Source organism: Plectropomus leopardus, chromosome 21, assembly GCF_026936395.1.
Source record: "Plectropomus leopardus strain MGB_pleo_1.0 chromosome 21, ASM2693639v1, whole genome shotgun sequence".
NCBI classification, from domain to species: Eukaryota; Metazoa; Chordata; class Actinopteri; order Perciformes; family Serranidae; genus Plectropomus; species Plectropomus leopardus.
The window spans coordinates 26,285,193-26,298,086 of NC_142196.1; the positions used below are offsets into that span (position 1 = coordinate 26,285,193).

At 36.9% G+C, this 12,894-nt stretch overlaps 1 protein-coding gene across 1 annotated transcript in view; it reads right to left on the minus strand.

The window, feature by feature from the left end:
• rps6ka3b (ribosomal protein S6 kinase A3b) overlaps positions 1–12,894 on the minus strand; it is a 61,561-nt gene that overhangs the window by 47,104 nt on the left and 1,563 nt on the right. The window contains exon 2 of the mRNA XM_088072136.1: positions 5,456–5,515. Within this exon, the coding sequence (XP_087928262.1) occupies positions 5,456–5,515 (60 nt within the window). The remainder of the gene's footprint in view (positions 1–5,455; positions 5,516–12,894) is intronic.

Below are 12,894 nucleotides of genomic sequence, written 5' to 3' on the forward strand. Positions count from 1 at the left end.
TTTCCATTGCAGTTTTGCAAATTATGGCTTTTTTGAAATCGTTTTTTTTCCCTAAATCACTGCATTTCCATTGCACGTATTTATATTCGCAATTTCAATTTGCACAGTTTAAGGGTCAGTGGAAACCTGCCTTCTGTAAATTGAATATCTCTGTATGAGTCCTGAGCTGTCGGTCAAATTATGGCAATTTTTTTACAAAAATGTATGGAATAAATAAAAACATACACTAGAATATTATAAACTTTCTCCTAATGATCCAGTGTTTTGCCAGCTTGTTTGGAAGATTTTGTAAATTCTCAGCAGATATTTTTTAACTCCAAACTGAGCTTGTTAGGCTAAATTGCTGAGTGTTAAACCATCTGCAGCCACACTGGAAAATTCTGCAATAAAAAAAACAAATTAAACAAAAATAAAATGCAATCTAAAAATGCGCATTAACATTTATAAAAAAAAACAAAAAACGATAGACCTGTCTGATGGTGTGTGACGGGGTCAGACACAGCGGTCAGGCTCTCCCACAGCGAATGAGTGACCTCATCCTGAGCCCAAACATGATACTGTGTCTGCCCATCTCACACACACACACACACACACACACACACACACGCACCAACACACACACACACACACACACACACGCACAAACACACACACGGAGCTGAGCAGCAGCAGATGGCAGCAGATGTTAGTTGTTTCCTCAGAGAACAGCGATGTTCATAACGCTGTCTGGAAATCATTTTATGCCTCGCTGGGGGCATCAGAGTGTGAGTGTGTGTGTGTGTGTGTGTGTGTGTGTGCGCGCGCGTCACTGACTCAACAATGAGCAGTGAAGACAGTATGTGAAGTGTGTGTTGCCATCTTGCAGTCATATCCGAATGAGTGATGATGTGTGTTACACCATGAGCATCAGACTTGAATGTGACTGTGCTGTGAAGTTGGTGTGTGTGTGTGTGTGTGTGTGTGTGTGTGTGTGTGTGTGTGTGTGTGTGTGTGTGTGTGTGTGTGTGAAGGATTTGATAATGAGTATGTGTGTCTGTGAATGGGTGTTAATGTGTGTGAGTGTGCTTTTGTATTACTATCTTTGTGAGGACCAATGAGAGTAAAAGTGAGGACATTTTTGAAAAGGTATCCTAAGGAGCAGTTTGATGATTTAAACTTGATTTAAAGGCGAATGTTAAGACTCGTACACATAAAACTGACATCACAGAACGTTTACGATGAAGGCCGACCGTTACTTTGCGTTATATCGCCTGTGTTTTGGTCGGGAAGTTACAGTCCTAAACCAAAATAGGTTCATTTTACCGTCATGCATGACGGAGAGAAGCATTAAATCTTCACATTTGAGTTGCCTAAACCAGCAAAACAATGTGCTATGAACCACATTCATGACTTTCAGCAGCGTGACATAGAGAGAGAGCTGCCTCATTACCCGAATTTAACCTGAGACACACACACAGTTTCACACTCAGTTGAGCCAGTGGAAACGTCAAAGTCACTCATTAACAGCTTTATAATATATTCATCCTCACACACACGACACTGTGACGTCCATACCGTGTTAACGTCTTGCATTACAGCTTGTATGTGTATGTTCAGGGGTAGGTGTGTGTATATGTGTATGTGTGTGTGTTTGTGTGTGTGTTTTCGGGGAGTGTGTGTGCTGCAGACTCTGGAGAGTGAGGTAATGAGTGCTCAGCTCTTCTCAGACAGTAGATCCATAAGCCATCTCCTCTGCATTTAAAAATCGATGCTTGCAGCTGCCCTGCCAGTCTGCCGCAGACACACACACACACACACACACACACACACACACACACACACACACACACACACACACACACATATACACACAGAGTTTGCATCTGGGAAGAACCTCTCAGTAAGATCGAAGTCAAACTCTGTTTTTTTCAAATGGAAACATCAGGCTTTTGATACTGTACTCTCTACAGCGCTGATTCCAAACATTACGATTTCTAACCCTTTATGGACAAAACTGAATGAATTGATCACATAAAAATAGAAAATTAAGTGAAATGTCAATGTCAGTAATATAATAATACCAGAAAAATAAGAAAAGAGCACCAATATGCACCAATACGTGTTAGAAAAGAGTAGAAAATACACACGTTTATCCATCCACTGTCATAAAAGTTGATCAGGGCTTACTGAGTTTATAGAGAATATACATGTTCTGTTCACACTATATGACTTTAAGCATTGTCTGATTGCTGCACTGTTCACACTACATAACTTGCTGTAATCGTGACTCTTGAAGTCATTGTGGTTTTCAATCTACATGACTGCCCGGTGACGAACTATAAGATCTATAATCAGTAGGATTCCCTGGTGACTGCGTCATCATGTGTGGGCTGAACCGCAGGCTCGAGGGGCTGCTTACTAGAAGACATCAAGGTTATAAAAGGCTTTACGCAAACAGTACAAGAAACAGTCCACCTTCCACCTTCTTCTCTCCTCTCTTTAGTTCAGTTTTCATCCAAATGTAGCACAAATTTTAACCGATTTACGCACTTTTCGCTCCACTACTGTTATGCAAAGATTCTTCAGTCAGGTGCCGCTGCAGAAAAAGAGGGTGCAACGATCTGCAGTCGCACTGAACGATAACACAAATAAAGGAGCGCCAGTCAAACTTCAAACAAAGAAAAACAATGGAGGCATAACAATGGAGAGCGCGCTTGACAATGGCAATAGAGAGTTTTGAATAAGTAATATTGCAGTTATGTGCGTACTTAAGCTTTTAAAACCTGTCCTGAGATGATAACGAGAGCTTGCAGCGATGAAATAACCATATATCATGATTATGTGTCATCATTGATTCATTTATTAATCACATTTACCTTTAGCACAACACCAATGCTTTCCAAACGCCAAATTATTGTAATTTCCGTTTTTATAATATGTTAGTGCACTTTTTACGCACTTTCCATTTTTCTGATAATTTTGGTTGTGTTTATACATTTATACTTGTATTTTATTACATTTCAGTGGGAAATATTCTACTTTCTACTACAATAGATCCATTGTAGAATAAACTGTGGAGAAGTCTGTGTTTTGAAGAGTCACGGAGGAGGCAGAGAGAACGTTTTCGTACAAAAACTTCAACAACGGCCTGTTTATGCAGTGCACTGTTAGACCTGCTGTCAATGATAATCTGTTTTTGAACAGTGATGGGTGAAAAAATGCTTATTTTATTATTGTTTCTATTTTTATTTTTTTTTAAATATGATTAATCGAAAAAAAAATCAGTCGATTAATTGGTTATCAAAATAATCCTTATTTGCAGCCCTAAAAAAATTACAAATCTGGAAAAAATAGGACATTAAATTGATGGAAAGACTTATATTTCTCTGCAGAAATGGAAGAAAATGATAAAATCTCTGCGACTTAATCATAATTTGGACAAATAGATAAAAACTGTGGACAAATGCCTGACTTGGGAACATCAGGTATGAATCAGACCCACATTCACAATAACTATCATTTATCTTTATTATATTGGGTCTCTTTGTTTGTGCAGTGCTTCATTTTCATTTATTCTTACTTTTTTTCTTTTTTCTTTAATTTTTTTGCTTTTATGCACTTGTCTGGTAAAGTTAAAGTTATGGCTTGTCACTTGCAGCTTATATGCAGCTTCTGTCACTATCTCTGTCAAACACACAAATAACTGTTGAAAAGTGCCGCCGCACCTTTTGTGTCTGTCCTAAACCTTCATCATGCATTGTCAATGGCTGCAGTTCGCCAACAGAGTCCATAAAAGGTCCAGATATTTAGCATGCCGGATTTCTGCTGGAGCGCCGCGATGCCTCGGGGAGCCCTTTAGCTCACGTCTTTGAACACTTCACACAAAGCGCTCGAGCGGCAATTTGCGAGCGCCAAGCCAACACTGATTTGCCTCTGATCTGGGGCTTTTGTTGAAGAGCTCAAAAACCTGCGAGCAAGAGGAAAATCATTGCTACAGTCGTGCAGTGTGGACCAGGGCTGCACAACTAATCGAAATATTATCAAAACTGCAATGTGGCAAAGGGTAATTTCCAAATTGCAGGAGCTACAATTTTTTGCTAAACGTAAAATGTGTCATATCATAAAACATGAAACACTGTGGTGGAAGAGAGATGCTGCCATTTGCAAATTATATTCCAGACATAAATAAATATGTCTGATTGGTACAGAGTCCAGCAAAAATCACCTTAAAAAAAACTTATATATATGTATATGTATATGTATATATATATATGTGTGTGTATATATATATATATATATATATATATATATATATATATATATTAGCCCAAAAAGGCCAAAAAATTAGCAAGACATTTTTTTAAAAAGTACATGAATATTACCTGAAAACAGACGCAAAAAGGAAATGACACATAAAACAAAATGACCCAAAAAAAACAGATGAAAATTATAAAAAATATGGACATATAATTTTTTTCTGTAACATAAATTAAAATATATAATTATAATATTTACATAACATATAAATAGAAGTTTTTACATTTATTTGTTTGTTTTTGTTTTGTTTTTTTTACAAATTTCTTATAAGTTGAGGGACATTTCTCACCGAGTTGGTCATTTCTGTTTTCCCTATGTTTCTGAAAGAAATCTGACCAATTTTTTCATGTTTCAAAGGGTTAAATAACTTGTGAGACACAGCACCAGAACACTTGAGTCAATCCAGGGTCAACTTACCCTCAAGCAATAAAGACGTGGTGCTTTTTTAACATTTGCTTGTGTCCATCTCTTGTTTTGCAGCTCAGTTTATTTCCACATTGTTTCTCTGTAAAACCACCACAGTTACATCAGAATAAACCGTGTCCAAAAGTTTGAAAGTGGGACGCAGGAAGTGGCTGCAGAAAAAGTGCATGATGCAGGCTGAAAGAAAGTAGGTTTACCCAAAAAGTAAATAACATCTAATCCCAAAATAACATATCACAAATAAATGATGATATCGAGCAGAGCGGAGGGATCTGAGGGAGTTTTTTTTTTTTGCTATAAGATGACTCATGGCTTTTAATAGTGAGATACACTACGCTTTCACTTTTACACCAGCAATTATCCTGCAGGAGTGGGCGTCACTTTTCTGAAACAGTGGATGTATGTCATCAAACAGCAGACCTGAGCTCTGTGTGAATGCAGAAGCACGCAACGTCGTACATGCAAACGTACAGCACAAATGACCGGAGGGGATGTTTGCACGTCAATAACAGTCAGTCAAACTCATGGCTGCACACACACACACACACACACACACACACAGGCAGCTGCCATCAGAGTTCACAGTGTTACGCTGTTGTCAGTACAAACAGAGCTCGCCATGTTTACAGCTGAAGCCCACTGAATGTCAGCACAGACTAACAGAAACCTCCAAACACAATCTGGAGTTTCGTCTCTGTTGGATCTGAGCATAAAAACCAAGAATGAGTGGACTTACGGTGCAGACGGGCATGGAGTCGTCATCACCCGCCGAGTCCTCGGGATCGTGATGTGCATCCTGTAATCACACACAGAGACGTCACGCATTAACACACGCCGGATACAAAGCGGTGACATGATAATTAGCTCCCTGTGAGCGTCACTGCTGCAGGTTGAAACACGTTCACCTGAAGTGCCTCCGTAACTGAAAACATCTCCTCGTCTCTGCAGGTACTTTCTGTGCAGACGTCTTTCAGAGAAGATTTTATCTTTGTTGTAACATATATATTATAGCTGTGTTGTTGGGAAAGCGAGGAAAACCACAGAAAAGCCGCAGTATCACAAAATGTGTTTTGAAAAAACAGATTTTGAGATTTATGATGCATCTTCACAGCACTGACGCAGTCTTTTCAAAACAGACTTGGCTTGCAACAACATTTCTAAACAATGAAAAATAAAAATGTAAAGAATAAGATGACTGACCAGCAATTTTCTACAGTTCAGTATATCACAACAAAAATGTTTCAAGCCTCCACAACTTCCTTTCTGGATCCAACAGAGAAATAAGTCACCAGAAGAAAACGTTGGCATTTCTGCACACCACAGATATGTTACTTTTGCACGTTTCGTACGTAGTAGGGATGAGTGATAAATATAATGTACTCGGTATATTGCAGTTTGTTCCACGTGTGATAAATAAAATCACTTCATCATAAAACATGACCTTTTCTCAGACACAACCAAGTGATTTTTGTGCCTAAACCTGACCACACGTCCAAGAAAAGTGATGTGCACAAATGCAATGTATCCGTCATTTACAGAAATGTACAACGCAAACATTATTTTCTGGAGATTGGGTTAACAGGAAATGGGAAACGTCGTCTTTGAATCGATGTGGGATAAATTGTGTATGAAAAGACAGATAAGATAATCAATACTACTGGTTTCTCTCTTCATGTTTAATATGAAACTGCAGCCAAGAGCTAGTTCAGTACATTACTCCATTTTTGTATAAATTAATATGTGTTTATCGGTGGATTTTGTCACTTTTGCACAGAACCAGGCTAGCTCAAATGAAGAAACCACCCTGTTTCCACCTTCAAATTCAAAAAAATGCATCTTACTTTCTGCAACAAAGCAGAAAACTTCATTTCCCAAAATTATTAATTCCAGCTGATCTCTTTTTGAAAATGAGTGTAAAAACGTCTACATATATTTAAAATATGCAGGAGATTCCTAGAAGAACACCAGCAGAAATAGACGGGTGTGAATGAGTAGAGAAACAAAGTGAATGCAGATGTTTCCTCCTGTACGACACAGAAAATGAAGCCCTCTCGTGAAGATGATGAGCAGTCTCCACATTTCTGCACCAGCTGAACACCTGTGCTACGGTTTGGAGATTTTGTTTTTAAAGACTATAATCTTTGAGAAAACTGTGAACAGTGTCAGAGCTTTTCATGTCAACAGTAACATCGATGGAGCAGACTGTGGTTTTTGCAAACACTTATCCCTTTTCATGAAGAAAAATATTTTTGTTTTTCCTCCCATTTTTCACAGTTTTAAGTAAAAGATCTTTTTATGCACTCAACAGATATACTTCTGCAGTTTTTTGCCACAAGTTTGCTAAAACCCGTATTAGTGATCACTTCTCCTTTTCTACAATCCGTCCACATGACAGGTGAAGCACATTAAAGCTAAACAGCCTGATTAGTGTGCAGGTGTGCTTTAGGCTGATTGAATCAAAGGACACTAAAATGTGCAGTTTGATCACACAACACAAATATACTTTTGTTATGCTTTATTTTATTTTATTTATTTTTATTTTTTAATTTAATTTAATTTAATTTATTTTTCTCTTACTGTGTTTGTTGAGTTTTATTATTTGATCAAGGTCTTTTTTTTCCAAATATATTACAAAAAACAAATACAACTTGGATATGATTATATATAAATATATATAAGCCCACTGGATGTTAAAGAACTTTATAGACAGACAAATGTGAAAATAATAAAAAAAATTTTAAAACTTTAAAAAATTTTAAAAAAGGTATGTTTCTTCTTATGTTGCTTGATTTTTGCTGCTTTAATAACTTGATTTTATTGCTGTTTTCTCTTACTGTGCTTATTTTTATGCACCAAAAGGCATTTCCATGCATGTGTAAACCTGTTTGGCTATAAACCGTAAACTGATCAGCTTCATCCCAAACATGAGAAAACCATTTGAACCTTGAACAATACAGTGCACGTCGTAATCCAGTTCTCATTCAGCGATGCATAGCAAACAGACGTTTTATACTGTATGCGTACTGTATAGATCCGCTCTGCAAATAGATCCATTCTTCTGTCACATCAAGGACATCTGCCGCCTACATTCCTGGTTTGTTTTCATTTTGTGCCACCAAGCATACAGAGGTGAGGCGCAGCGCTCACTGAGTAGGCGTCTTTTATTTTGAAACCCTCTCATTATCTCCCTGGGACAGAGGAATCAACCAGAGTTCAAATTTGACGAAAAAAAAAGAAGAAAAAAGTCCCCCCAGACAGTCACAGATTGAGATTTACCACCAAACTCGGAGCACTTCTGACTCGTCTGCCGGCCAAAAAGTGAAAAAATAAAAACAGATATGAATTAGCATTACGTAAGTGCAGATTAGCAGCCTGTCTGCTTCCCTGCTGGAACAGCAGCTGTGATTCAGACACCGATAGCACTGATACTACGGCCCGACAAAAACAATAATAACAATAAAAGCGATTATGGTGATTATTTAGTTCGCCGGTAAGTGCAGCGCAGAGCAGGATAAGCCTGAAATGTGCACAGCAGGGGAGAAGAGAGAGAGTGAGCGGAGGAGAAGGATGGCAGACGGGACGAGAGGTGGATTATGATGAGGAAGAGGGGACAGAGAGGACAGGGAGGACAGCGCTGTGGATGGAGGGAAGACGAGGAAAAAGCTTCACTTTTTCTCTGAGCCAAGAAAAAAAAAACTGTGCAGACAGTCTCTGATGACCCCAAACTACCCGTTAACCCCTAAGCTCAATTAAATTATTTTTAAATTTGTTTTACTGTTTACATGTGGCCTTCTGCCACAACACAGTATTGCTGCTGCATTTGTACTTTCTTCTTAAATTGCATTTTACTGCATGAATGTTTTGGATTGTCTTGTACCTGCTTTCTGTTTCACCTGACGCATCTTCATCAGCTCTCAGCGCCTCACAGTTCAAAAACCCTCCTCTCTAAGCACCCACCATAGCGTTTCTGCAGCAGCAAGTGTCAAAAACTGTCAACTGCTGAAAGATTTACACCTTTAACAACACAGGATCTGGTTACCTTATCTGATTTATGGCATCGGGCCTCACGCCTTTGCATACCACAGCTGATACCAATAAGCATTATTCTTATCATGGCTCTGCCGGCATCATAATCGGATATCGATGTGCAAAAGATTTGCAAAGTTAGAAAACTTGCACACAAACATGGTGCACCACAGGTCCTGAGAAGTGATGCTGCTGCATGAATATACAAAAGAAGGCAACTTCCAGACAGAAAAATAAATTATAATGCACGAATTTCTTTTTTTCTGTGTATTTTTGTGCCTGTTTTGTTTCACGATGGCAGTAAAATAACTCTGCTTCTCTCCTCTGCATACTGAGTACTGTATATTGAAAGAATCATATTAAATGCTACCTTGAACCTTGTATAAGTAGATGCATACTTGAAGGGTACAAAGACATACAAGTACTCTGTAGCTGTTTCATATCTATGCAGTATTGGTATTTATCTGATGTTTTTCCCGCCTGCAGCTGACCTCATCAACAAGGCTCAAATATCACTTATATAAAATGCACCGCTCTTTCACTTTGAATCAGACTTATCGTTCATTGTTTTTTTCTCATAATTTTAATTTATTTCATATTTGGGTTTTTGATTTTTGCAATACTTTATTTCATTTTCTCGAAAAGTTCTGAAAAAAGTTTGAAAACTGTCTGTAACTCTGAAACTCTTCGGGATTTGATTTTTTTGTCATGTATGACATTAAACTGAATATTTTGTGCCACTATCATTTGTTTAAGGTGAATTTCTGTCCTTTTAAAACATTTCTTTAAAACAAAAAGTTCAGTTTCATGAAGGTAAATCATTCTAGTTCAGAATTTTATTTTGTGTTTTTTATTTATTTTATTGGTTTATTTTCATCTGCATCATCTACTGTCACTCAACTTTATAAATATTAGTTCTCAGTCTTATAATAATAATTACTTTGTTTACACAGACTGCAAAAACCTTTTCTTCCAGTAAAAAAAACACACAAAAAAAAACATAAAATAAGCAATTTAAATGCATCAACTTGACATGTGGGGAATCACAAAAGCCATGTTATATTATTTTCTGACACAAAATAATAGAAATATAATGACAATATTCATTAGTTGCAGCCTGAGGGGATATTTTATCACACTGTGCCTTTCCCATCATCTTTGCTGATGCACTCTCTTTGTAAAGCGAGAAAACATCCACGCCTGCAGAGTGCAGATTCATCGCTGCAGCCATCTTTGTTTCCGCGTTTCAGCAGACAAGTGCAGCCTGTCTGCTCTTTGTGTGTGTGTGTGTGTGTGTGTGCGCGTGTGTGTGTGTGTGTGTTGAATGATCTTGTCTTGAGGGCAAAAATGCTATAGAAGCACCTCTGCTTCATTCCACAACTTCGCCGCTCGCTCCTTTGTGTGTTTTGGCCTAGAAAAAAAAAAACGCTGGGACGACAGCTTACGACACACCGCTGCACCCAGAAGCAGGAGGGCGGGGGTCAAAGGTCACGGAGCAGAGCATCGCCACGTTTCCTGTCTGCTTGAAAGTGAGGTAAAAAGGGGCCGCGTGGGAAAAAGCTGCAAGCAGGTACGATCTTGTTAAGAGAGGCGAGACGGAAAAAGAGACGCTCGGTGACTCAGTGCATTTTTGAGCCTATCGTGAATCAGGTTTGATTATTCACAATCTGCCTACAGAGTGACACACACACACACACACACACACACACACACACACACACACAACAATTTCTCCATGCAGCCCTTGTGACACCTCATACAGGAAGTGGACACACACACACACACGTATAGACGTAAGCTCTTCCTGAATCATGCGGCTGCAGCGGCTCCGCCTCCTGCTCTTTATCAAGATTCAAAAACTTGTAGGAAGGAAGAAATGAAAAAAAAAAAACACTTTTGTTTCAATTTTGCGTCTCAGTTTTGGAAACAAAGACGTCTTTATTTTTGGAAGGATCCCACACATAAACTCTGACATTTGTTTTTTTGTTTTAGAGAAAAAAACAAATCCTAAAAATCAAAAACGACAATGGCTTTCCTGATTTATTCTGCAGCAGAAAACACTAAAAACATCCCCAAAAATGACTCGTGGTGACTTTGTGACACTCTGTGTCACCTGAAGGTCACTTTAACCCTTTAACACCTGGACTGATCGTTCTATGGTGCAGCATCAGGCACCTTTAAGTATTTAAACCTTTCAAACTTGATCAAATTGGTGCTTTTTAATACTTAATAAACAGACAATGGGAAAGGGTTAATTCCGAGACATTTGGGAAAGGTGACAAAAAAATGACTTAAAAATTAATTTAAAAATAGTTTCTTTTTTTATTTCAAAAAAAGGAGAGAGAAAAAGTATTAGAAAATTATTATTTTTTAATTGAAAAAGATCCAGAAAACGATCATTTTTTAATTTTTTTATGATTCATGTACATGGCTTTAATATTACTACAGCGATTTTAAGCATGAATTTGGAAGATTTGGGAAACTTTGTGTTATGTTTTTTTTATTATTTTTTATTTTCTCCTTTTTAATGGTTTAGATGCTGTTGTTGTTTTTGTTATATCGCCCTTATTCATGGCAGATTTGTTTATTATTTATTTGTTTTATATTTTTACTTTTTAAAAAAATAATTTTACAGTTTTTATTGTTGGTTATTTTTCTTGACACTCATCACTGCCAGTTAATTTTTTATTTTCATGTTTTTTAATTCACTAACTGTTTAGAGCGTTATGTCTATTTATTATTTTCTACATTTTAATGGTTTAGATGCTGTTGTTTTTGTTATATCGCACTTATTCACGGCAGATTTGTTTGTTATTTATTTGTGTTATTTTTTAAAATCATTTTAAAGTTTTTATTGTTGGTTATTTTTCTTGACAAACATCACTGCCAGTTATGTTTTTATTTTTATGTTTTTTTTCTAACTTTTTTGGCAACCTGTTTATTTATACATAAATAGTACATTTGCAGTACTTTACAGTGATTCACACTTTACTGTCATGTTTGTGTGTACTTTATCACATATATTGGATATTGCAGTATGTTTGTGGTATTTTTAATTTCAGCTGGAGATTTAAGCACATATTTACTACTTTATAGCGACAATATGCTAGTTTATTACATTTGTGTCACAAATAAAACTACACAGTACTTTAGTACTTCTACATTAAAGCATGTTTGTGGCTCAGAGTGATGCTTTGAGGTGTATTTTGATCTAATTTTGCGTACCTTTAAGAGTTTTACGATTAAGAATAATTATTTATTAGTGACTTTAAAATGTATTATCGTGCTTTTTGTACATTTCAATCAAATTTTGCATCCTTTTAGGACCTTTAAGTATAGATTAATCATCTAACAGTGAGTTAAACGTGTATTATGGTGTTTTTTAATCTAATTTGGCGTCCCTGTGAGCTTTAGGAAAAGAATAATTATCTCCTTGTAACTTTAAAATGTATTATGATGTTTTTAGTGGATCTGAATCTAATTTGGTGTCCCTATGAGAGGTGCAAGAGTAGATTAATTATGTAGTGCTGAAATTAAGATCGACTGTGTTGCTTTTTACACTAAGTTGGCCTCCCTACAGGAGCTTTGTGAGAGGAAACTCGTCTTGATGTGACATTAAGAGTAAAATTTGGCGCTTCATAATCTCATTTGGCATGCTACAGGATCTTTAGGAACAGAATAATGTCGTAATAATGCCTTTCAGAAGTATTACGGTGCTTTTTTGTACATTTTAACCTAATTTGGCTTCCCTACAGGAGCTTTAAGAGTAGAAAGATTATATAATGGTGACTTTTAGGTGTATTATGATGCTTTTTAATGTAATTTGGCATCCCTATAGGACATTCAGGAGTAAAATAGTTATCTAATAGTGACTTGAAGATGTATTGTGTATGTTTTTCAGTGTATATTGCATCCTTTTAAGTGCTGCGAGTATAGAATAATAATCTTATAGTGACTTTAAGATGAATTGTAGTGCTTTTTAATCAAATCTGGCATAACTATAGGAGCCTTAGAATTACACTAATTATCTTACAGACACTTTGAGGTGACTTGTGGTGCTTTTAACTTTATTTTGGTATCACCAGAGGAGCTTTAAGGGCAGAATAATTATCTAATAGTGACTTTAAAGTGTATATTGGTGCTTTTTAC